General features: G+C 42.1%; 1 protein-coding gene across 2 annotated transcripts in view; it reads right to left on the bottom strand.

The window, feature by feature from the left end:
* The window catches only part of LOC144931684 (CUB and sushi domain-containing protein 3-like), a 454,944-nt gene that overhangs the window by 92,708 nt on the left and 335,183 nt on the right, over positions 1-27,053 (bottom strand). For both annotated transcript variants that reach the window (XM_078855833.1, XM_078855834.1), the window contains 8 exons: positions 13,192-13,318; positions 9,616-9,827; positions 6,336-6,527; positions 3,322-3,460; positions 2,233-2,420; positions 1,443-1,637; positions 1,214-1,330; positions 760-873 (listed from right to left, as the gene is read on the bottom strand). In XM_078855833.1, the coding sequence (XP_078711959.1) occupies positions 760-873; positions 1,214-1,330; positions 1,443-1,637; positions 2,233-2,420; positions 3,322-3,460; positions 6,336-6,527; positions 9,616-9,827; positions 13,192-13,318 (1,284 nt within the window). The remainder of the gene's footprint in view (positions 1-759; positions 874-1,213; positions 1,331-1,442; positions 1,638-2,232; positions 2,421-3,321; positions 3,461-6,335; positions 6,528-9,615; positions 9,828-13,191; positions 13,319-27,053) is intronic.

Raw genomic sequence — 27,053 nt, 5'->3', positions numbered from 1 at the left:
AAATGACAACAGTTATAAAGACTCCCATTTCAAAACAGATAATCTTTATTTTATCCGTTTATTTTTTTTTTATAATTTAATGAATCTGTCGGGCATCATGTCACGGGATGAACGATTAATTGGCAACTCTCATGGAGCAAAGCATCCCTTGCATCAGAGAACGGTTGTGGGAAAAGATTTTCATAGGACTATCCTGAATTGTCAGTGCTGGAATTTATTAAAATTTTGTACGAAATAAAATGTTAAATAATGAGCTTGTTTGTGTGGTTATTTGTATGCCACTTGTGTGCACGTGCTACGTTGCTGACAATTACATCGCGGGATCATTATAGATGCTGGTGGTTTGGGAAGGCCTTCATCCAGCGGTGGACTGATGATGGCGGATGATGATGAGTCATTGGTTATTAGGCTGAGACGATCAACACACTACACTCGAGAGCCCAATTTAAGCACGTGACCATGTGAATTGAAACGCCACAGAATGTCAGTAGTTCTGTCCCACGCCATCTCAAAAACATCATCTTCTGTTTTTACGGTTGCTACAGCAGATAATACATCTAAATATGCGGTTACTCTGTTTAATAAAGAGTATAAATTTTAACTACGTTCCCTGGCGAACGGTCAAGACTTACAGCCACTTTTGCATGAATGGCATGTAAAATCAAATTACTTTACGCCATGTTGAAAATAGACGATAACTTTGATGAACGTTACTCTGCTGGCTAAGTGCTTTTTTGTATGAACGATGTGCAAGGTTACCTGAGTGGGAGCCTGACAATGCGCTGAGCAAAAAGAAGCTCTGGGAGGGTCCGTCGTACACATGGACGACATCTTTCACCGACGTCTCAAAGGTCGCGTACTGACCGAAGATGACTGAACAGCAATGCACACAAGGTGACATGTTGAAGGTATCACAACAAACTAAGTTGGATCATAATGCGTATTTCGCTGTGTTGCTGTATTTGACGTTACTGCAAAAGGTTGCGCTGGGTGTGTTTCACTCACGTAAAGATTCAGGTGATTCAAGAACAGTCATCAGAGTTAACATTAGGTTGAGGGGGATTTTAAGACTGAAGCTACGTAATAATTATCATATGACCAAACGATAAGTTACAAATATAATAATTTCAAGTCATAATTCGATATTTTTGGATCGCACTACTTTTTCCATCGAAAATCTAATCAAAGCCAACGTAGTTTGAGACACGCTTACCAAAATCCTTGGGCACGGTGATGGTGTGCACACAATGTTGAGGACTGCTGTAATTTCTGGGGTATCCAGGAGAAAGGACCACCCCTTCAGAGGCAGTTGCTTTGCCCCCACATGGAGCTGTAACATATGGCAGAGAGCACTTAACAGCATATTCCCAAAATAGTGGGGGGAAGAGTGGTCGTACAAAATGTGTGGGTTTAATGCTAACGGCTGCGGATCCTTCACTTACCATGGCAGGATGGCATGGGTCTGTTCCACATGGGTCTCCCATCCTCGCTCATAACACAAAGCAGAGTTGAGTAGCCTTGGATTGTGTAGCCCGCGTCACAGAAATATGTGATGGTAGACCGTAGCTTGACATCTGTGCCCAGACGGGAGCCATTCTGTATGTTCCCAGGATCAAAGCAGGACTCTTGGGGTTTCTCTGTGCAGATTACATTTTCACCAAAACTTTTAGTTTTGAGACAAAGTGTATGGGCCACTAACAATTCCACACCATATTCAATTGGGCAACATGCCATTACCTGGTGAGAAAACTGCCTAGTTTTTATTATGTGCATTTTTCCCACTCTGAAATTAAAACGGTGGACTTTTGTTCTCAATGCCGAGCATAAAGATCACAATCACCATGAATGAAAACGAAATCTTGGCTCACAGAGATAAAAATACAAATCCTAAAACCGTTGTTTTCATTGAAGGGTATGAATGTTGACCTCTTCAATAAAGACATTTACATAAAACATACAAAGTAGGAAATGTATGATTTAACACTTGCAAATTATCCCACAAAACGAATTTTATGCACATTCAACATTTAAACAATCATGTTCAATCACTTTTGCGATCTGCCAAGAGGCCCCACGTTTACACAAATAAAACATGTCCTGTACAAAAAATATAATGCCATCGTACGTTGCTATCTTACATTTTCATGGGTGAAATGTGAGGATATGTAGCCAGTGCGTGTGTGTGTAGTTTTGCTTTTTGTCGAAAGTTGTGCTTGCGTTAGGCGACCTCACCCTTGTATTCAATGTGAAAACCACTGAGGCTGAGCGAGTCATCGCTGCGAAAGGCCATAAACATGCTGTTGCCAGTGCTCTCAATCCGCCCCGGCAGCTTGGAGCCTTGCAGGCTGGCGATCAGTGGGCTGGAAGAGCCAGGGCCATCATATATGTGCAGGAAGTCGTAGCTGGTCTCGGTATCAAAACTGCCATTCAGTATGGAAGGGGTGGACAAGAGGTGGAATATTTCATTCAGAGGGACGTGGTTTTTGTGATGTAAAAAATAAATAAATATGAAAAAGCAGACTGGTTTATTTTATTTTATTATATACCTACGTGACTTTACCGAAAGAACCAAAGAGTATGGATCCCTGCAGTAACGAAAGCTTCAAATCAAGATTGTGTTAAGACTGCTAAGACTGAGGAAAACATTTACAGCAGAGCAAAGTAGAGGTTATTTGTGAGTCATTAACCGAAAATGAATGATATGACCTTGCCAGACTCACACTTTTATAGAACTATACGTAATGTATTTTTTTCGATTTGCCTTGGACTATACCTACATTAAACATGATATATGTCAGTTCAATAGCCTTCATATATTTAATGACGTAATAAATAATGAAATATTAAACACACTCAATTTGAGAAAGCATTACGGAATGCACATATACACCACAAAAATAAATGTGAGGGTTATTTCTGAGATTCCTGAACTAAAGCATTGCATCAAACAAAATGGATCTGAATATTGCATCCATGGATATCTCATGCAGTAACATAGTATATCAAGCTGCTGTGCACGCGAGGAATTCAACAATTAGCCACCTTGTTATGCTCCACCACAAGTCATGTCCACCAACGTACGCGAACTTCGTCGGAAGAGTCCAACTAAACTCCATATGCAGCATGCAATTAAATTACCATGACCTTTAAGGATGACCCCATTCACTGATTAGGAACTGTAAGGGCTATAAAGACCAGAGGCTCGTTTACAGAGTGTGCTCATTAACAAGTAACATTACTAGCACTGCTTAGCAGTTATGCTTCCGTGTGATGACCTTTAATGTCACAATAGTGCAGAGAAGCGCTTTGCAGAAGCCATACCTGATAAAGGTCAGAGAAATAACATTGTCTGCCGTGACGGTAACTTGCCAATCGCATTCCTTCCCAGGAGGGTACGGCTCAGGGTAATTAGGAGAGAGAATGAAACCAGCAGGCTCTGTAAGGTTTCCCCCGCATGGCGCTGTGAAAGAAAATATACGTAAAATATAATACACATGCACACATGAATACAACCAAGTGCAAATTAGTCAACGTGAACGTATGAGATGTTTTGCATCCAATATCCAGGATTGTTCCTGCAAAAAGTTTCTGTGGGTATTTAATAACATACATGGTGGCTTAAAAAAAAGATGAAACCACAACTAAGTTTACTTTTGTGTGTATCTCCTTCCCTCTTTCACATTACAGTGCATAATGTAATTTAATTGCATCATATGAAAGATTTATTTTAGCCAGGCCAAAATACCAAATGCGTTACAAGGTTATTCATATTAAATTACAAGAAAGCAAATACAAATGATAAACACATGTCCTGCATCCATAAAGTCGAGATAAGGAAATTAAATTATGTATATGCTACAGCTACATAACTTACTAAAGAAAGTCAAACAACAAATCCTCAAGAAAATATAAATCTGAATATGCTTTAGATGAATCCATACATTTTAATTGACATTTGACATCATCCTGAATGATCGATTCAAAGACATCTCTGAGCATATGCAGTACCATCAATGGGACAGGGGGTGAGTGCAAAGTAGAACAGGGTTCAAGGTCATCATTAAAACACTTGTTGACTTAATTCCCAATGGTCACCTAAAACGAATGTCGATATATAGTCATCTTCTTAAGCGTAAACCCTGCCAACATCCAAAGTCAGAGTTGTTATAAATTAATTGAGGACATGTCAGTCTCTCTGGATTTATTTCTGTAGTCCCATTTTTCATTATAATGTGTATGGTTAAGTAACTGATTGTCCATGTAGTCTGGGGGAGTGGTGTGACATTTTCACGAGCTTTTTCCTACACATTTAACCTCTGAACTCAATCGTGTACACATAATATTTTCCCAATGTTTAAAAACACCACCAGCGTAATCGCTTAATGTACCATAAACCGTAATGCTCTTTTGGTAATCAACTTGTTCCTTGTTCCTATAGTAGCGTTTTCCCCAGTGTCTAATGTTTATGTCAATTATTTCTGAACACAATTTCCTTGTTGAAGGAGTATTTTATATCCGTGTGTCACACAACAAGTTCATCCACTTGTCTTTTCCTAACAACTGTTTGAAGCACTGTCACTGTTTCCATGAATCATCATCAGCCATGATCAATCCACTGCTGGATGTAGGCCTTCCTAAGCCGTTGCTAGCGATGACGATTTTGCAATTTAATAATCCACCACGCACTTAAATTGCACACGAGCTGATTTTATGTTTTTTTGTCAAATGTTTAAAAATAAACAAACAAAATAACAAACTGATTGCACACTCGCTGCTATGTTACACAAAAGCAGCATGATTTTATTAGGTACAGTATTCTGCTCAAACACTTTGAAAGGGCTTAAAGGCGCCAGTGCAACTCTGAGCGTTTAGTTTTGTCCACTGGAGAACAACGTTGAGGTGTATTATTGGCAGGAAATTTCCAGACACAACTGTCACGTTCTTCCCTTGAGAAAGGTGGCACCGTTAATGATTTAGAATGCGAGCACTGTTTTTGTCCTTTTTTGCCGCGAAGTGCTTTGATTTTCAATGCTCAAGACAAAACCACTTAGTTGCAAACCTCTGCAGGCAAAAGTCCTGTACAAATTACCAAGTATAAAATTAATGTCCGAAAAAGCAACATGGGGCATGTAGATACTTGCATGTTAACTGCATACATGGGATGATATTAATATTGAACGATTTTTTTGACAATTACAGCTTTAGTTGAATGTGTAGTGGCGCGTAGTTTCTCTGTGGTGTAGCGCCTGTACCGAGAGAAGGGCGGTACTGTCGGTGTGGAGTCTCTCTCTAGCACCGGGATGAGTACGGAACGGAAGGGCCCCTAGGGGGCATAGTTCGGGTGACAGCGAGGGAGAGAGGTCGGGTGAGGACGTGGTAGTCTGAGTGAACCCGAGAAGACACGTGACCCGATGAGGTAGTAACGAGGGCCAAAGAGGAGGTGAGAGGGACACATGATGTGGGCCCAGTGTCTCCGAGAATGATATATCTCGTGAGAAAAATATTTCACAATATAGGAAGAGGGGAGAACTATACAACTGACAATAGCCATAACTTGTAATGCCCCAGAAATACATATATATATCCTAGTACAGCTACTTCAAAGATGGACTATCCTGGAAAACCAGGACAGGCGTTGGCTAGAACACCGATCTCCTATTTTCAGCTAATGGTAGAAATTCCACATTCCTTTAGCGGCAGTGAGAGTATCTGTAAGACTTCCCACACAGTGCGTGCTTGTTTAATAGACCCTGAAGAGATCACGGGCTGCGTCAACCCCCGACTGGGAACTCACACCCTCCTAATTGCAAGCTGTGCACCCTAACCACTGTTGCAACTGCCCGGCCGCTGCATTAATAAATAATACATATGCATGTACAGACTATGCTGTATGTGATCCGCACTCTTAACAGCAAGCTGAAACAAACAAACATAAACAGTGTTTCACTTGTGCACACAGATTCCAAATACATTGACATTTTGCTAAAAAACATTGCTATTATTATTTCTAATGGATAGAATCTAACACAATGCTAACGTCATTGTGTTAGATTCAGTGCTAGAGCGAGTGGCTGGTGATTGGAAGGTTGTGAGTTCAAACCCTGGTTGGTTGATGACACATGCCATCCTCCCTCAGGAGCCAGTAACGTGGGAAGCACTTCGTGAGGTCAACAGTGGACAGTCTTGCCCCCACAATAGCAATGTGAAATTTCCACAAACGGTCGATGCCTATGAATTCACTTGTCTTTGACTTGACCTGCTATCAAGAGGAAAGTGAGATACATAATGCAAGCATTCAACTTATTGGTGTGGTGTGTGAGCGACGGGGACCTTACCTATGCAGGTGGGTGGGTCGGGCTGCCAGTAGTAGTGATTTTCCCCATGCATACACACGATGGTGGCTTCACCCTGCAGCTGGTACCCAGGCTGGCACTGGAAGGTGATGATGTTGCCAGGTTCTCTGCCCATTCCACTCCGCGTGGAATTTGTTGGCACGCCGGGATCACGGCAAGCTCTGGCCACAGCGGCTGCATTACACCAAGGCAAATGATTATCTTTTTGTCAAACACTGCCAAGGCAAGCATGGAGACGTATCCCAGCACAAAGGCACTTCTAAATTATCGTTATTGACACTTTATTCATCGTTCTTATCTATTAGAGGTTCAGCTGAGTTAAACGAAGCAGCGTTAAATCGCACTCTGAAAGCTGCGGCAAACTGGCAGAATTGCCAGCTAAGCTACGCTTTTGTCTTCAACGGAGCGCTGCCTTGACGCGGTGAAGAAGCCCGTGCATCCTGAAGTCGTGAGTAGCAATACTGGACAGGAGATAGGGGCACCGGTACCATACTCAGCAATAAGCGAGACAAACGCGTGCTACCTTCACTGACCTATACAGAGCCAGGGTGGTCAATTGTGGTTAAACAACACCCTCCCCCCACACCCCGGTCATCCTCGCAGTGGCTTTTGGCTGGCCATCGAACAGAAATAGTCACTGCATAGCACGCTTTCAGATGCGCTTTTGTGGCCGTCTGGAACGCTCTTCCTTGCGATATTATTAAGCCACTGGAGCCATGCACTTTTACATATAGATTGTGAACTCATTTCTTTAGAACTGCATTTTGTGTTTCGAACGGGCCTTGCTGGGTGACTTCAACCTTTTTGGATGGGGAGCAGAATTTGGTGGGAATAAAGCTGAGATGAAGTTGTACATGGCAAATCCTTTAAGATAAATAAAACAAAACAAGTTGCATTAACTGCTATGATTGCTGGATTCGGAGGTATAAATTACTACCTTTCTACTTTAATCTTCAATTTAATTCCTCATCATGGATTAGCAAGAAATGGATCTGCAGGGTCTTCGCGTATTGTGTTGGTATAATGCGAGTGTTCGTGAATAAATAAAATGGGCATTAAATACAGATGGAAGGAATACAAACTGCACACTGTGTTGCATTGCAAAAGGCATGATTTTCCCAGGAAGTTAAATGTCATCAGATTAAATTTGAGCCCCGGTCCAAATTGATAAGTGGACAGAATGCACTCGTGTCACGCTTTCAATTCTTACGTTATTGTCCTCCTACATTCCTAGCAGATGGTTAATCAAAGCTTACATTCTTTACACGTGATGTGACCTATGCGTGTGGTACGAACAAAGACATCCATTGCACTAATAATGCAGAGTAATCTCCAATCTTAATCACTCAGCATTTGAGATAGACCATACATAAAGTACAATCGGCTGATGAAATAGGGATGCAAATGTTAATCTGTTATATATATACAGCTAAGCTGAATGCATTATATCTGCTTGTCTGTAGAACTCTTTAAAAATTCCACCAATTATATTCTTTGGTTATTTCGGTAAAGTCACGTAGATAGAAATATAAAAATAAAGTGAATACATGTAAAAATAATACAAAATTATATTGTAGCCTGGTTCTTAATCGGAGTGAGTGTACTGGCAGTCTATAATTTAGACTGTAGCCTGGTTCTTAACCTCGGTGAGTGTACTGGCAGTCTATAATGTAGACTGTGGCCTGAATTTTTTAAAATAAAAAACAAACAAAAGCCATGACGTTTCGATAGCAACACAAGCGGTCGTCATAAGGAAAAGGGGGATTAGCCTCTAAAGGCAAACTGTATATAAAGGTTGCAATGAGGTGGCACATTTAAAAGCTTATAATATGTAGTTTATGCTAGCGAGGTCGATATTCCCAAAAAATAAATATATAAGTAGACCTTTGCCCAACTATTTTGGCTTATTGTCCCCGGCGCTGATTATTATCATGATTATTAACAATAAGCGAGTGCGTCGTTTACCTTTCGCCTGGTCCCATTGCGCCAGGACAGCTAGTTGCGAAGTTCCGGTACCCTGTCATTAGAACCTTTCGGCGTGTTGTATTGGACTCGCGTTTTGTTGTAATAAAAAAAAACAATAACCCAGTGCGTGATGTAAGTCCAATTCTAAATCATAAAATGGCCAGTTGCGTGTCACTTGGGAGCGGTGTGTGCAGGGGGGCAATGCGAGCTTGCGGAAGTCAGTGTGGGGTGGGGGGGTTAAGGTGATACCCGCGAGCCTTCAAAGTAACTCGATCTCAATGGGCTTCCCACTACTCTGTAAATATTCCCACGTTGGGATTATACAAGTATTAATTCAACAATGGGATCTGTTGAGAAAATGTTATATAAGAGCCATGAGATGCATCTTAAATACACCAATGTGGCAAGCCCACATGTATTGGGCTTGCTTGTGTATCTTTACACACTATGAGAGATTATCTCAGATATCATGAACTTCAAATATGAGCACTATAAATCACTTTACAAGCTGTCAGGGAGCTTTGTTGTACAATTGAGTTAAATAAAAGGACACTGGATAAATTGCTTCTGGAATGCTTTTATTGTATCTGATCTGGTTAAAAGTTGTGCCCAGAAACACAAAATAGTATTATGCTGTGCTCTTTTGTTCATCGATTGACACACATTGTCAAGAGCGGAATAAGCAAACAAAGAAAAGAAGACTGATAAAAATAAGGAACCCTTACTCCGTTGTCTAAATCCAATGTGCTTTTGGCGGGTACGATAGCATCATCAAATTGATGCAAAATTCATTTCTCGTATTAAAACCCCTAAAATTAGCTCGCATGACTCTTTTTCCGCTGCACGTAAAAATTGCCGAATAAACTACGGTGTAAATATTTACTATGAGAATCTAAAATTATACAATCAATTGGAGATGGCATTTGGATAGGAAAGCTGGTTGTTCTTTTTTATTTTATATTTTAATGGTTTATTGGATTTGGTTTGAAATTAAACTGTTGAAATGGCAAAGTGAGATTGGGTTGTTAAGAATGTGTAACAAAAGGTATAATAGACGAGAGTTTTTTTTATTGACGATAGTTGAACGAACTTCAGAAAAGGGACAATGAGAAGCAATTCCAAAGTCGAGCGACGCGGTAGTTGAACACACCACGGATGATATGCAGCATGGGTGGAGAGATCAGTGAGTGAATTTCACGGGAACAGTAACCATGCTAGTAGCACAAGAAGAGTAATACGGAGATGGCTGACTGCTGGTGAGCGAGTGATTCAGTGAGCGCTGGATGAGGAGACTCACATGAGAACTGTATGGCGAAACCGGTCTTGCTGATGAAGAAGTCGGACTGGAAGTGCAGGGAGAGGGAGCTCTGGGAGCTGTGGATGTCGTCGGGCAGCACGGAGCCACTGAGCTCCTTGAGCAGCACCCCGGCCTGGGAGGGCACGGAGGGCCCGTCCCACACCTTGAGCAGGTCGTGTGCCGCCTCCGTGTCGAACACCACAAAGTGGAGGCTGCACCCGTGGGGTCCACCACACATCCAGTCACGCACGCGCAGGGCACGCGCAGGGCACACACAGAGCACGTGCAGAGCACACGCAGAGCACACACAGGGCACACACAGAGCACGCGCAGAGCACAAGCAGTGCACAGGCAGAGCACGCGCAGAGCACACACAGGGCACGTGCAAAGCGCACGCAGAGCACAAGCAGTGCATGCGCGAAGCACACGCAGAGCGCACGAGAACAGCTGCCACCCATTACTCATCGACAGCAGTTTTTTTGTACAAAAGACGAAGGGGGCTCGAGTGCCTTGCACACATCAGAGCAGCGTGGCCGATTCATAATTTCGCTGTCATGACCATAAAACGGTCTGTGCAATATTTTGCAGTTTGTGTTGCCACCTCTTTGAGTTTCATTTTTTATTATAAAAAAACAGGACATAGCATGGGAAGAAGACTATTTGACAGTATCGGAAGGGGGGAGAACTACATGTAATTGTATTGTCTTGAGTGGTATTTAGTCCACAAATGAAAAAGAGTGGACACTTGTAATGTTCCTGGAAAACTTTTATATTTTCCAGGACATTCGGTAAACGGATTAAAGCATCCATAGGCAAACAAACATTCAAATGCCGTATACAGTATATACTGCACCGACACACAGACACAACTAATTGTGTTTTATGATATTACTTGTGGATGCTAAAAAGAAATGTTTAGCACGAGTGTGATTAGCAACGCAAGGTGGTGCTGTGTGGTCAACACCACACTCAGAAACCCTTGTTTCCATTCTGGGGAAGTTGATTTATCACCCTAAGTACACACGTTAAGCTGCAAAAAAAACCTCTAAAAGATGCAAACTACGTTAAAAATAACGATTGGCAATATCTTTGTGCAACACACACACACACACTGACACATACACACACACAATGATTCCTGACTAGTTCAAATTAGTGGTGAAAAAGGGAGCACCCTCAAGCACAGATTAGGTTTTCAAATGTTGATCATTTTCATTGTTGTTCTATACTCTGTTTCAGTTATCTTGTAATATGCACTGATGCGTACTTTATTGAGGGTGATATTGTCACGTAAAAAAAATATCGATCGATCTATTTGTTGTGTATGTTATCAATACCGTTTCGTTTTTTGAACATAGTTTTTGATCTCCATTCCCTTCCTCATTGTGTTATTATCTCAAATGCCCATTTTTTCTGACATCTCAAGATGTGCTGCAAGGGAGGCGCGATATAAATAAATGATTACGTTGACGATGATGATCATTGAAGACAGACACATACTACAGCAATTAACCATGGATGGTAACAATGCTTTACAATGCTCAGCGATTTTACTTTTCTCCAGGTTCGTCTGTCTGTCTTCCACTGGCTGTCACGGTAACAACACGAAACAATGGGTGCAGTTAAGATGCAAATGGTTTTGTTGGCACCCTGCAGCAGACTGAATGTTTTTAAACGGTCATCTTCAGAGGACTTCTCCTGCAGAGAGCTGTGCCATGGAGTGCTTGAGTACTGTGGGCTGTGTGTGGTTCTTCATGAATACACTGGGTTAAACGCAGTTCATTAAGCAGTGGACACATACACATAGTCCCTGACACTATCACCATTAATAGCACATGTACTCTCCCGGGAAAACCATGGCAGATGTGTTTTTGGATAGCTAGGGCATAATCCAACGTGATGTTCTACCCCTATGGAAATCAGAAAATGCATGGCAAATCTCCGGAATACTTAAGATTTAAAAAAATGCCCTTAAATCTGGATATAGCAAAATGGTTACACACAGGATGTTTGTACATATAGACACACATCATGTATAACTGCTGTCATGTAAAACTAATGTACAGCCCTTTGTCTATGCACTGCTGGATGAAGGTCACCCCATGCCACGTTGGTCTCGAGTATTGCTTGACCATACTACACTGGTCAGTGCAAATGGGTGAAGGCCCCCCCCCCAGGACTGGTTAAAATATCACGTGCCACTGATGTTAGCCGTGGGTGGGAATTCATTTGATTATTTTACCACTCAGCTATGCAGCTGTTTTCAGGAAGCGACCTCAGCCACAAATAATAGCTGAACCACGTGGACATTTCTAGCAGCCAAATAGTCTAATTGCAAGTTTTTGAAATGTGAAGGGGAAAAAAAACACGCGACTACGGGGGGAGAGACACCGCAAACTCCAATAATACAGCAGGCGTCAGGGTCGAGACTGAACCCGAACGCAGGTTGCTCAATTCATAGAAAATATGCTAACAGCAGCGCCACCGCTCCACCACTTATTTATGTTTTAACCAAATGCAATGGAACACATTAAATAATAAAGCACTGCCAAATTAGTGATATGTCATATCAATGTCTGTTAGTCATTTATTCGTATTTATTATCTTGGTTATTATTATACATTTTCTGGACATGAATAAAATCGTATTCCGAGTGTGTAGTGGTGTTATCCACCCACCCCCTCGTATTCCGTGCCGGCCTTCATAGGTGCTACTTGCAAACAGCACTTGCCCAAACAGTATATTGATGCTAAATCGGTGGATCTTTGTCATTGCAGTAGTCGTGCATTGGTTGGTGCAACACACTGCAAACCTGGTTTCTTAGGTTAAATTCCTATCCATGAAATAGCTTCAGTGATAGTACTATTCCATAGAGTTATGGGCCTCTAAGTCAACTCAGTTATAAATAATGGCCATTGTGCTGTTTAAAGATTGGCACTAAGAAGACAAAAGCGGATGGGTGTGCTGCTAGTTATAGCACGTGGTCAATGGCTGTGGCAGCCTTAATTTGTGTTCGCAAACAGCACTTGCTCCAACAGTCCATATGACTCAAGGTGTACTTTGTCTGGCACAAGTGAGAATGTGATGACACAAATGATGGCTCTTGTGCTTATACATTTGTAGCCTTGATATCGGGTGGCATGTGGTTTTCTTGTTCAAAGACATACATGTAAAACATATTGATATTTCACCCCCCTGTCATTAACAAGTTGTTTGGCATCTGAGAACTGATTTTATTTATAGATCATGTTTTATTTAAATGCAGATGTGCATTATACAGTATATGTCTGTCTCCACGGAATTTCCAGACGGCGAATCAATTTCCATTCAAACACTGTTCAAAAGATGGCCTTCTCTGTTGCTGATTCAGATCAACAAAAGCAGCGGCATGGATCTCCTCTTCCTTTAAGGGAACAAGCGTGAGCAGCCAGTAGGAAAAAAAAGATAAAAGCAAAGCCAACGTGAGGGGGGTGAAGCTGTATAATTGCAAAGTGGTGGCTGCATAACTTTCCCAACAGAACAAAGAAAGGTTGGCCGTGTTCCAGATTAAAATTGATTTTGTAAAATCAGTCTGACCTGATTGTATAGCCTGCATTGGCGTGTATTTCCCATGTGCATTGGAGGTTGTGTCCATATGGGGCAGGGTAGCCTGGTGAAAGAATCCTTCCTGATGTGGCTCCTTGTATCTTCCCACCACACTCAGCTGGAAAGCACAAGACAATGCCATAGGTTACCGACAGCACGTCAGAAGAATATGAAATAAAGCAATGAATTATCTCATGATTAAATTGAACATCTTCAGAGCTCACCGGATTCGTATACAATCTCTTTGGTTATTGCGGATAAGTTTACTGTTGTAAGGCACTTGTACTTAAAATTGTGGTATGTTTCATTTGTATTGCGTATAAGAGACCAGGATAGTCTCACTTGCCAGAGTGTGTTGGTTCATCAACATGCCATGAAAAAGCAATATGTCTGAATACAGAATTAACAAAATCTAATAAAAATCGGAGCAGAACAACTGCATTTCAAATATTAATAATAATTGAGACAGGGCTACTCCCAGCTCTTCAATGTTATCCTGTTTAGGTTTTCGTCTAATGCCCACTTTATCCATAATTAAACATACTTCATTTTTTATTACCATGGTATATAACACATAGTATCCACATCAATGATAATGCTTTGAATGAAATGTGACTGCCTACTCTCGCACGTATTGAAACTTACATATTCTAAGTTTGCCTTTATTCTTTCATGGCGATTACAATTATATGAATTCACTTGTTCCAACTATTATTGTTCAAACTTTAAATGGATGTACACTTACAATGTTGACTTAATTTCCATGTTAAACTTAAAAATAATTTCTCCTATAAGATATAAACTGCAGAGTAAACATACACTTATCAAGGATTTGTTTAACGAACATTTAACATTTATTTGATATTGGAATGTATTCGATGTACCAACACCCCATGCATATGATCAGTGTAACTATCGATTAATGAAGCATAAACAATAACTGAGGCTTGTTCATGGACTAAATTTAACATAAAATAACAATCATTTGACTCGTAAAACATTGTAAAACGAAGAAAAAGGGAACAAACATGCATATTTTGTAGTTAAACTGTATTGAAATGAACGATGCCCACGGTGTAATGGTGAGCACACTGCACTTGCAATCCAGAGGTTGTCGGTTTGAACTCCTGGCACAGCAGTTCAAGCAATGGGCAAAATTCTAAAATCCTCGCTGTCCACTCAGCAGTATAAATGGATGCATAGCAAATTGGTGAATCGGCAGATCGTGTGTGATGCAGTAAAGTGTGGGGGGCTCATACCTCTTCGAAGATGTCTAGCTAGTTAGGAAGATTAGGCCAAATACCCCTATAGAGGGGCTCTCTGGAGCTCCCTGCAGTGGAGGTTAATTTGCTAGTGGTAGTTCAAGCAAGAAATTTCAGAGTTGCACCTTTACCTTTATATTAAGAGGAAATTGAAAAGGTAAAAGTGAATTCCAGCCTGAATAGGCATGAGGAGGAGCTTAATTCCCGGTTACATCCTTAAGCAACTGTTAAAACTGCTAAAGATTTTTATTTCACCAGGTAAAGCCCACTGAACTTTTTCAGAAGTGTCCTGGCCACAAATTATATTTTAATCAAGTGGCTTCTATCTTCTTGATCTCAGATTAGAGTCTTAACCATTAAGAAAAGTAAAACCTAATCCATAGTAAACGGTTGACTTGCTATTTTTTCAAAATAGATTGCTAGCATACGTTATATTCACATTCCAGTAGCTTGTATATGCATCTGTGTAACAGTTTTGATAAACAAAACTGAATGATTAGGAAAGTGCTGTTGCTGCTGCTGTTTATTTTGTCGTTTTGGAAATATTTGACAAAATGGGTAAAAATGATAATCCCAGCAGCTTATGTCAACTCCTTGGCACTAAGAAGAAGCCCTCTTTCTCAGTCTCCTCATAGCCATACATAGGCATACGATGTTGTTTTGAAGAGCCTCTGCAAAGGCCAGACAGCTGCAAGGAAAGAGGATTAAGCAAAGAGCAAAGCGTATTAAATTAAACCCACCGACTTGAGAGCAGTGTGGGAAAACTTCGACTTTAACAACGCAGAAACTAAATAAAAATAATAACGGCCATTTCTTTTTGGGTAAAATAAAAAAAACTAATTTTGGTTGGCACACGATATCAATTGCTTGGTATGTGTCTTTTTATATAAGCTAAGTACACTGTCCTGAAGGTAATTCTGATAACCTACTTTTTATGCAAATATTTAAAATATTAATTTCTCCTTAGCTTAACATAACTCCGATGAGGATCCTGCAGTGGTTCATGAATTTCTAATTTTCCTTAATCCCATTCCTATCTCTCTGTAAACCAGTGGGAGTATTAAAAACACGTGTATATATAACACACTCGTATAAAAAAAACTCACGTGTTCACAAAATAAAAAAGGGTTTAATCACTGCTGTGCTTTGAATTATTGAAATGCTTGCAGAATACCACAGTCACCACTTTAGAGCTGGGCTCTGAATATATAAGCTTTCGTGACTGCAGGAATCCATACTCTTTGGTTCTTTCTGATGACGGTTGCTTGTTTGATCGCAAACAAGCAACCGTCATCAGGTGAAGCAAACACAGCAGGAGAACTACTGACCAAAGAGTTTTTCTACTGTTTTATAATTTGGAAGGTAGAGCCCTGTTTTTATTTTAAGAGAAATAGTGTTACCCTTAAGGCTCAAGCTGTGCAGATCATAGTGTGTCTCATTATAATTAACATTTAATATTTGTTTAAATAAACATTGGCTTTGTCATGCATCACCCCCCACCCCCCTCAGAGTGTTCAGATGCCTCCTTCATCCTCAAACAAGGCCACAAGACTGTTCACCCACCCATCCAATTATTATTATTGTAGTGTGGTTCAAGGAGGCTTGGACGACGTAGTCGGAGGCACACTTATTTATTCAACACAGTTGTATCTACAGGCCGAGATATACAACACTCGGAGGGGTATCGGCCCCTCCACCCGTCTAACTGGGAGATCGACAACCTATGTTACAGCTAGCCTATTCCTAGGTCCTCCACTATCGGGCTAGGGGAGGCTAGCTAACCCAGCCCTGGTTAAGCTGGGATTACGGCACCCTGAGTTCCCAGACCGGCTCTTACAAGAGCATCGGCTCTGGGCTCTTGGGGCCACGCCTTGGTCGGTCCTGAGAAGGACAGCGATCCAAGGGAGTCCCAGGGCTTATCTAGCAGGTCTTCTTGCTTCTCTGGTTAAAGCTGAACACTCAACCCCGAGCCCTCTGGCTCACCGCCTCATATAGCAATTCCCCCCTGAGGGGTGGGGCCGTGGGGGATCTCAGCGCTGTATTAGTGCCCCAGGCAAAATGGCACGGACGTTGATGTAAGCACCTGCTCGCGTACAGACATAGCCACGCCCAGTGTGTTTGTTTCCCATCCGTATCAACTCTATAACACCCCCTCCGTAACACCTCTACATTATCCATACTCGACTCTGCTGAGCTTCCAAGATCTTAGAAACATCGGCACAATTTCAGGTGATTTGATCAGCATGTTAATACATTTTAGTGCATAAATAACAATGTTACGTACTCTTAGTTCTTTCGGTAAAGTCACGTAGGTAAAAAATAAAATTAAAATTAATAAAAATAAAATAAAAATCACGACGTTTCGGAGGCAACACAAGTCTCCGTCATCAGGTGGGACCGTCACAGCCAGATTTGCTGCATCAAGTGAGGCAGGGAATCAAGATGCAAGCTCTTAAATACAAGTTAAGGGGGAGGAGAGGGGGGGAGCTTATCAGAATGTGGTAGCCAATGAATGGAACGTATCGGGAGGGGGGGCGGGGCTAAAAGAGGGCACGAGGTGCTCGTAGGCGTCAACGTGTAAGTGTGCGCAAGTCACTGTTGTTGCACATGATAACGTATTGGAAGGGGGGGGGCTGAAAGAGAGCACGGGGTTCAAGTGTACGTGGACATGCCTGTGTACAAGCACCTGTTGATGCACATGATAGAAAAGAACGTTTGGAATGGAGTAAAATTAATTATCATGGGTTTATGCCTCGCATGAAGGGGACTTTCGGGGAAAGTCTATGCTCTGTGAAACCTACAAATGTGGTTAATTTAGTTTATATAAAACAGTTGGCTGATGTTTTTTAGTAAGTCCTTGAGAACATGAGCTGAAAATGTTGATGTTATAATTGTCCTTTAGATCTGGTTGGTTTACCTTTATTTTGGCTTTCAGATACGTCATGAAAAAAAAGACTAAGGATTATTTTCATAAAGACAGACAATGCCTGGAAAAAGGCAATTCACCTACGTTTATAGAAAAACAAAACAAAATAAAGTGATGTTTTTCTCTGAAAACATACAGAAACAAATTCACTTTCTTTTAATTTAGACATTTCTGAAAACATACAGAAACAAATTCACTTTCTTTTAATTTAGACATTTCTAGAGCATCTTGTTATCTTGCCTCGGAACCACTGACATGTTCATCCATGGTAATAAGCAATGATAAAACACGAGGGAATAGCCCTTCCTATTTATATACAGCCAGTGGTTTGTGTTGACACATCAATACGTGAGCTCTAGACCGGAGAATTAAGTTTCTCTATGATCTACAATCTTTGGAGATTAACATGACAAGTTTAAATGTGAAACTCTGCAGATAGGCAATCTATGTACATGAATTACAATTAAAGCTGAGGATAATCAAAGCCAGCCAGCTGCTGCTGATTTCAATGTCTTAAATTAAACACCCCATTGGGATTTTTAAAGCAGCATCGATTATACGTTATGTGGGATATATGCTGTCACAAAAAAAACTCACACAAAAAAGCAAATTTTATCATAATGCATAATTTCTAAATTACCATTTCAAGATGATGAAAAACATATGTAGGGTCATTCATTAAAACCACCTAAATTCTAATCAGCCGAAGATACTTAAATTGGAAAAAAATTATCCAAATGCAATACTTTGTCATATAAAGCTTGCTCGCAAAATAAAATGTAGAATTCGACAGCACTGTCTATCCATCGACAGATGCAGTCTTCCGCACCACATTCTTTGGTCACGGGGTTTGCGAGCAAGCTTTATATGACAAGTTCAACGATACTCCAACAAACTGGTCAGTGTGGCTGGGCTAATGGTGGCGTCAGGGCCAGGGGCAGCACCGGTTCAGTTATCTCTTGCCGATGCTGTTATACATAGCCAGGAAACAAATGTAGGTTTGCTGGGCGTATGGCGCAGTGCTTGAGTCGCTAGACAATAGACAACTATAACAGATATATAAATACTTGGGCCTGTGAAGGAGAGAACATGCCCAAGAGGATGATTAACACATTGATGGAATGAAGGATCAGTTCATCAGTTAATGTGTGAAAATTGAGATGGATTGTGGCATCACAGGGTTATGATGGATGGTGACTGCATGGTGAGGCCTTTATCCAACAGCAAACAGACTATAGCTAATGATAACACCAAACTCATTCATTTTGTTACGAATTATGGGTCTTGTTTCATTTCATTTGTGAAATGTCTCATGAATTTTCTTAAACAATACAAAAATAAAACCTACGATAAGCCATAATGCATTTTCAAAGTATTTTGCATGGCTGGTTATAAATGCTGAAAAAAGTCACCAATTAGACCAGTAACAACATCAATCAGAACAATTATTGTAGTGAAGGTTGATGCATTTTTTTTCAATACGTCTAGATTTTCCCTGCCTCGTTTGCACATGCATTCGGACAGACATCCTCAACCCCCAATGTCATGTTGTAGTAAAAAAAAGATAAATTATCAGTACTGCACATTCATCATCCGAGGTGTGTGCAATTTGTGGCAACTTTGGGAAACCTCTATGAGCATCGCTCCTTTTCCTCTCTGCTCTCATAAAATTCAAATCAATAGCTGCAACACACTTGACAAGCCGAAATTGCACAATATGAAGCGAATTCTCAGGTGACTACCATTGTAGTTATTAACGTAATGCAGTGCACCGCTGTTTTTACGCACTTTATATTTTCCCTTTTGAAAATTCTTGGGAGGTATTCAAATGATATAATCAGCCAAATAATTACAACTGTCATTTACAGAGTCCCCCACAGCTTTATAATTCGTATTTAAATTTACTTGAAGCTCATTATAACTATCAATAGTGGTGAATTGCCATCTGGTACCAGATATGCATATAACCTGCAGTGACACATCGGTCAGAAACATGGGACACGGACAAAGGACATGTACACAAAGTGGGAAATTGGGAATTACGTTGAGATACAAAAAGAGAAACAGGTGGATCAGGAAACAAACATAAATTAGAGATATAATAAAAACTGTGAATGCAAGTAAGATGCCTTCAATAGGACATCACTGGAAGTGGATGAGACTGGTGTAAAAATGGCAACCAAAGTGGACAACATGACTGAGCGGATGACCACTGCTCTAGTGCAGGAGAGAATGGATTGCGGCATCAAGGGATGGTAAAAGCCTGATGAGGCCTTCATCCAGCAGTGGGCAGAACATGGTTGATGATGACTATGATCAACTTTGGGATGGAAAGTGTTGATAAGCAAGGGTGTAAAATGTTAGCTGCATGCGTTGTGCTTTCTTTAGCTTCAGCATTTTGGCCATACTTTAAAGGTGACCTCTGTGTCCATAAACCAGGCTCCTTGGATGGTTGGGTGGTTAGCACTGCAGGCGTGATGACCAGTGCCAACATCTGAACTCATTATCATATTATTAATCAGAGGAAAAATCTGTTTAGATCTCACACATTTCCAAAACATGTGCAGTAGACGTAACATAATCCGACGTGACTGGCTCTGATAGAATATGTTTGTTGAAGAGAGTCTGTGGTAGCGTTCAGTATTCATATGCATTTTGGTACATGTACATTCTTCATTGATCAGTAGGAAATAAGTTGTTCAAAATGGCAATTAAAAAATTCGAAATATGAATTGGCATATGTATTATTTATTTACCCCATACACATATTGAATACGTGTATGGAAAGGATGTGTCTTGAGTTAGATGTGATGCGTATATGAGGTGCCAAGTAAGAGAGAGAGAGGTGGGACTTGTGATCGGTGTGTGATCACTGCCACTACATTATTATATGTTGTGAATTGACTTGTGTTTTCAGCAAAATCTGGCATGATGTAAGTTTAAAATAGTGTCTGATTAAATAATTACTGTAAATGCAACGCAATTATTTTAATAAAGGGACCTTCTGTGCAGCATGACTGTTGATGAAGTGCTCTGAACAGATGGCTCATTGTGGTTTGCATTCCGAACTCAACCAAACAATCTTCTGCTCGCAAAGGAAACACACTCAACCAAACAGGTACCCTTCTACCACAATGAGAGATATCATTGGTTTGTAGTGCCCCACGTAATGTAGAACACAAAAAGGCATGGAGCCAGGCTGCTGGTAGAGGCAGGGCCGGCCCGAGGCATAAGCGAACTAAGCGGCTGCTTGGGGCCCCCTGGCCACCAGGGGGCCCCCGAATCGTTTTTTTTTTTTTTTTTTTTTTTTTTTTTACAATTAAATAACTTAAACAAGTGATATAAATGAATTAATGAATGAATGAATAAATGATTCAAGACAAGAAAATTCTGTCGACAACTGCTGCTTTGTCACGGCTCACGGATGTCACGGCTCATTGACAATTCGCGTGGGCGCGGGCGCGGGCGCGGGCAGGTGCGCGCAATTGTACGTCACGATAATAAATACGCCTAAGCCATGTCACAAAAAAGGACGTATCCCTCTCAGAAAAGCTAGGAAGGAACGATTTTGAGGTCATTGTTGTATAGTTGACATTGTTGAACCCTTGCTGTTCTTATGTTTGCTTTCATTATTTAAGTATCTTTTTTTTTGTAACATTCTATTTTTGATTAGATTAATGTTTGTCTATTTTGGTTTTATTTAAAAGATTGCACATTTAATGCACATTTGCAAATAATTTATTTAATATGTTTTTTGTGACCGTTTGTATTCAGAAGTTTTAATAAAAGAGTGAAGTATTTTAAGTGTTGTTTTTATTTTTTATTAATACATAACCTCACTGTATTCGTTTATAATATTCGCTATAACATTATAGTGTGACATTTGTGTCAATAATCTTCTAGCACAGATGAGTCTGCGTGGTGGGAGGGGGGCCCCCAAATCAAATTCTGCTTAGGGCCCCCAAGAGGCTCGGGCCGGCACTGGGTAGAGGCGGTAGACAGTAAGACGAGAGGTTTTTCCTCCAGAATTCCAGAATCTGATCCCACACAGGCACACTTCTGATTTAAGGCCGGCCTACTTACAACCTCCTAATCAGTGCATCCCGACATACTTTTGCTGAGTCATACTGCTGATTGGGCATGAGGCAGCATTTTTTCTGCACCTCCTATTTGCAAAGTTGACTACGCAGGGCGCGAAAGAAGTTCAACATGCATACATACGAAAGTGTTCCCAATATGCACACACGTATTTTAATTTAGGGCCGATATGAAGCACAATGGAGCCCACGGGGGCATATAAGGGCATGTGCACGGCCATTGGTGGGATGCAAGCTGAGAAGAACCCTGAAGTGCAGACTTGCGTTGCTTTGTTCTCGTGAGGAGCCACGTTGCTGTGTGCAACAGAGCAAGAGAAGCCAGCTTACACGACCATAGCCAACACCGTGCAATTAGTGGTGTCAAGGGAAAGCACTCCGTGCGTGCTTGAGATAGTGTGGACAATGAGTGTGCCCCAGTCACAGGCAGCATAGGGTGTGCTCATTTCAGAGGAAATCTCTACAAACCCGTGTTGTGTTATACCATTCTGAACTGAGAGTATGTGAGAGGAAGCTTGTTAGGTCGCCACAAGATCGACACATCACTGTCTGGGACAACACTAGATCTTCATGGCAAGCAAAACTTACACCCTCTATCATACAATATGACCAGCATTCAGCTAACTGTTATGTAGATGTAGTCACTTTCCACGGTTGGCTACGTACGGCACGAAATAAGTTTAACATACAACACGACATAGGAAGATACGTAAACAGTGCAGAAGATGGAATTAGGTGCACAGAAACACTTTAAAAGTTGTGTAAGCGACGCCGAGAAGTGCACCCCACATTTTATTCAACCAGCCATAGGGCGGAAGGCGCAGTTACTGGTGCCAGAGACACCGTACAGATTAGGGGGCTGGGGGCAGCACATAAGGCAGGGAGCCTTGATTGGCCACGGATGAGTAAGGGGCCAGAGGATTGGCCAGGGAATTAGCAAGGAAAAAGGGCAGGAACGGAAGAAAGGTTATGGGAATGGAGGATAAGGTGTAGAGAGGATTAGCAAAAGAGGGCACATGAACCGAGGTTAAGAGATATTCTAGGAGGTTCTGGAGGACAGAAGATATTCGGGCACATGATGTGAGCACGGGATTTTGCCAGAATTTCACAAGGAGAAGAATAGTGCATGCATGGTGTTAAGTAACGTTGGACAATAAAGGACCTCTCAAGGAAAATACGTGGAACCTTCTTTACATCTTGTGGCAGCGGTGGGATACTTGTTGAAGAGGTGTCCAGCAGAACTCGGTGCTGGTGCAGCACAATCCTAGGCATCAGTTTTATCGATATGGGTGCCTTGGCTACCATTATTTCCTGTACTCTGCACGATATTTTTCTGAAACAATACTGCCAATTGTCTCACATTCATGTTTGTTATGTGGTGGCAGATGGGGGCAGTATGGGCATAATTGGGCAGGTCATGGCTCCCGTGTGTGAATGGAGAATTTACAGTCGAGGTTCTTAGTTGGTTACAGCACCCCCCCCCCCAGTCCCCCGTTGACTGGGCACTGATAATTTCTCGTGCCGTATGCCCATTAAAATGAATAGTGTCAGGGGTTGTGTAGAGACATCATCAGGGATTCAGTATTTTTTTCTTGAAAGAAGGCTCTGGGAAAAACAACACCCACTTTGCAAGCTCGAGTCAGTGAGTCTCATCACTTCTCTTCCAGCCGCCCAGGTGCTTATTCTACGGGGATGCTGCACCCACCTAATCACAGCTCAGGAAGTTTCATCCGTGTTAATTTTGCCAAATGTGGCAGCTCATTAGCAGCAGCAGCAGATACAATAGTATGGGACAACCAAGGACTGTTCTTGCAGGTCCTAAATATCTCTGACACTGCTACCACCATACAGGGAGAGATGATATTAGCGCATGTTAATCACCTAATTGAGGCACCTATGGAGGATGATTTGAGATGGTGGTGGCAATTGACCAGAGGCCATTGATGATTCTTGGATGGAAGGCATCTTCATGCAGAACTATCATTTGTTGAATGACCAAGTCTTTCCGCTCTGTGAATTGCCGTGAGAACATGCTGACATGTTTAGCAGAAGTATGTATGACCCCGACACACTACTTTAATCGAGCATCACATCGACAGAGGAGACATGGCCACCATTCGTGGACGAGCACAGTGGAAAATACCCTGGTTTACTAGGCAGTTCAGGAGATGTGTTCAAAGATTATTTCGCCATTCACCAGCTCAAGGGGGGGGGGGGCACCTTTCGTGTCCAAAAATAAATTGGACAGTTCTATTCCATTCTGCATTGATTTCTGGCAGCTCAAAGTAATGATGGCTGATGAGTACCCATTACCACGCATCAACAACTCTTTGGACACATTGGCGAGAGCAACATTCTTTAGTGCACCTTACTTTTGGTCAAGATTTTGGCAAGTGCCCCCCTATACAAAATATTTGGCCAACACCGTATTCATAACCCCACATGGACTTGGTAAATTTAACAACCTTCCTATTGGTCTCCATATGGTGCCGGTCAGTTTCCAATGCCTAATGGAAAGTGGTGCTCACAGGGCTTCAATGGGAGATCGGTTTGATTTATTTGGATGCTGTCACTGTTTTTGCTTGAACTTTTGAGGAGCAATTGGTTCACTTGTGCCTCATCCTGTCGTGGTTCGGGGATACAAATTTAAAACTAAAGCCCACAAGGTTCCATCTGCTGCAATGCTCAGTGAGTAATCTGTGGCATGTGGTCTCTTGAGTTAGGGGTCGCCATGGATCTCCAAAACACAGCAAGTGTATGAACGTGGCCAACCCCTATGAATGTGTCCGAGGTCCACAGATTATTAAGGTTTCTTTATTACTTCTGCCAGTTCATAAAATAGTTTGCCTCCATGGCAAAACCATTTCATATTTTCAATGGAAAAATATCAGAGATTCAACTGGGGTCCTGCAGAAAAAGCTGCTTTCGTGCAGCTGTGTTTGCACATCACAGACTCTCCATCTGGATAATGATGCTAGCGATGTTGTAATTTGAGGCATGCTGTCACAAGTTCAGCTGGGACAAGAAGTGGGCATTGCCTATTGGAAGCCACGCACTGTCCTTTACAAAACAGTAGCACTGTGTGATCCGTAGAGAGCTCTTGGCCGTAGTTCAATTTGTGCATAGACGCCAATTCACAGTGTGTACAGACTATGTTGCCTTGTAGCCCTCACTGCACATCGACCAGATGGATGGAGCGATTGCAGAAATACTTGTACTCAGTTGTACATCGAAAGAATTTGCAGCATGCAAATGCCAACACGTTGTCGAAGCTACCACCATGGTTTCCTTGCGCATGCATTATGGGCGTGGCTCGTTGCAGACTCAGAGAATCTGATGAGGAGGTGGTGGTTGCTTCAGCCGATGCCCATTTGGGCGTGCCCAAGGCCTGATAGTACCAACACCTCTACAACATAAGCTGGACATGGAGATTAATTCTGGCCAGCTCCTCCACCTCACTGGTCTGGAGGTTCTGTGCACTCTCTTTAGGCCTGGCATGATGTCCGATGTATATCGATGGATGACATCCTGCCATAAGTGTGCATGCAGGAAGCAGCCACTTCACACAACCCAGGTGCCCTTACAATCCATTACTGGTGTCCAGGGTCAATGAGTTGGTAGAGCTGCACATTCTACGGCCATTGCAAAAAGCCCCAGAGGAAATACATTTTTACTTGTAGGAGTTGAATTCTGTACCTGCTGGCTGATGGTGTGAGTGCTCCTGGACCAGATAACTCAATCCATCGCCCATGCTTTCATTCATGGCTATGTGCTAGATAAGGGTCCTCCAGAGCATTTGTTAACAAGGCAAGATAGACATTTCTCGTCCAAACTGTTTATAGATGACTGTGATATAATGAGTACTAAAGAAGTGCGTACATCCCCGTACCACCCTCAGACTGACAGGAAGGTGGAGAATCTGAATTGGACCATTGCAAATATGTTGCACCACGAGGTAGAAGACAAAAAAAACTGACTGGGATCTCCAATTCACGATGGTTTTGTCAGCGTACAGGCTCACACCACACGGTGCCACAGGGTATTTGCCATTCTATCTCATGTATGGTCATGACCCCACACCACTCATTGAGATGCAGCCTTTGGAGGTCTCTGCACAGGCTGATGAATGGTCAGCATCGCTTAAACAAATCAGTGACCTACTTACGGAAGGCTCGGAAAGCAGCTCTACAAACCATCCAGAGGGCACAGGCAGCCAACGAATTGATATGGGCGAGGTCAGTAAACACACTTCCCTTGGAGGTCAGTGACCTGGAATGGCTGCACTGCCAGCAGGTCCCCATTAGCACATCAACCAAATTGCACAAGCCCTAGCAGTGATCCCGTCACATGCACAGCAAACACCAGGGGAATGAAGTCGTCTCCGTCTGTGTTTGTACCCACTGCAAGGGGCCCCTGTAGGAGCCAACGCAGACCCAAGGGACACCCAGTGGCAGCTTCCATGACAGTTGCACCTAAGGACTGCCATTCTGAAAGCAGCCAGGTGCCATTGTCCTGCGTGCTGATGCCATTGACTGCACCTATTATTATGCCACTATCACTTTTGTTGTTGTGTTGTTGTCGATGTTCTGTTTTTCTTTTGGGCTTTTGTTCGTTATTGTTGGTATCAACCACCCTTGAGGTGCATCACTGTTTCGTCAAGGTTAACTTCAATAGTATAGATCTTATTCAACTGAGGATGGCTATTCTTTAGAAGGGCGAAGGTGCGTAGGGGGCAGGACGTAAGGCCGGGAGCCCTGCTAATTGGCCATTGCCACAGCCACTCCAGGAACCGCGGGAATGAGTAAGGGACCATGGGACTGGCCAGGACATTTTCAAGGGAAAAGAGCGGGAACGTAATAATGGATGAAGGAGACCATTAGGGGTAGAGTAGGAGGTGGAGTGAGTATTAGTGAAAGAGGGAACTTGGGCAGAGGTTAGGAGAGATTCTAGGAGGTTTGGGAGGAGAGAAGATGGAGGGTGCATGACGTGAGTACGGGGCTCTTGCGAAGATTGCAAAAGGAGAGACGTGTGGCAGAATGGAGTGGAAGAAGAGTCCATGAATGGTGATCAGAACTGTTGAATAATAAAGTACTTCTGAAGGAAAATACGAGGAGGCATCCTTTACAGTTGTTAGTTGCCATTTGGGCCCACGCTCAGTAATTAAGGTGACCCATGAAAGCTATTGTGGGGGCAAAGCAAATTAGTTTAGTCTACCCTTTCTAAACACTGGGGAGCATCTGCCCATTTTTTACTTCATGTTTACATGTACCATGCACAAGCCAAGAGGAGTAAATTATGCCATGCTTGCAGGTGTAGTAACTATGATAATATATGCCAACTGCTTCACAGTGGTTGTTAATGATGCACTGACGTCATTCGCGAGAGCAGGCCATTTGGTATCGGCGTCAGGGCGCAAATTGCCAAAATTCTAAAATGCTCCTCAAGTTACTCGATTACACATAGCAGTCATCACCTTCTACTGACAGACGAATGCTCACTTGCAGGTCAGGTGCTATATCACGCTGTACCCACAGGGGCAGCTGCCACTAATGGGGTACCCTTTCCAATGTG

This window comes from Lampetra fluviatilis, chromosome 4, assembly GCF_964198595.1.
Source record: "Lampetra fluviatilis chromosome 4, kcLamFluv1.1, whole genome shotgun sequence".
In the NCBI taxonomy this organism is placed as follows: Eukaryota; Metazoa; Chordata; class Hyperoartia; order Petromyzontiformes; family Petromyzontidae; genus Lampetra; species Lampetra fluviatilis.
This window is presented reverse-complemented; position numbering and strand designations above follow the sequence as displayed.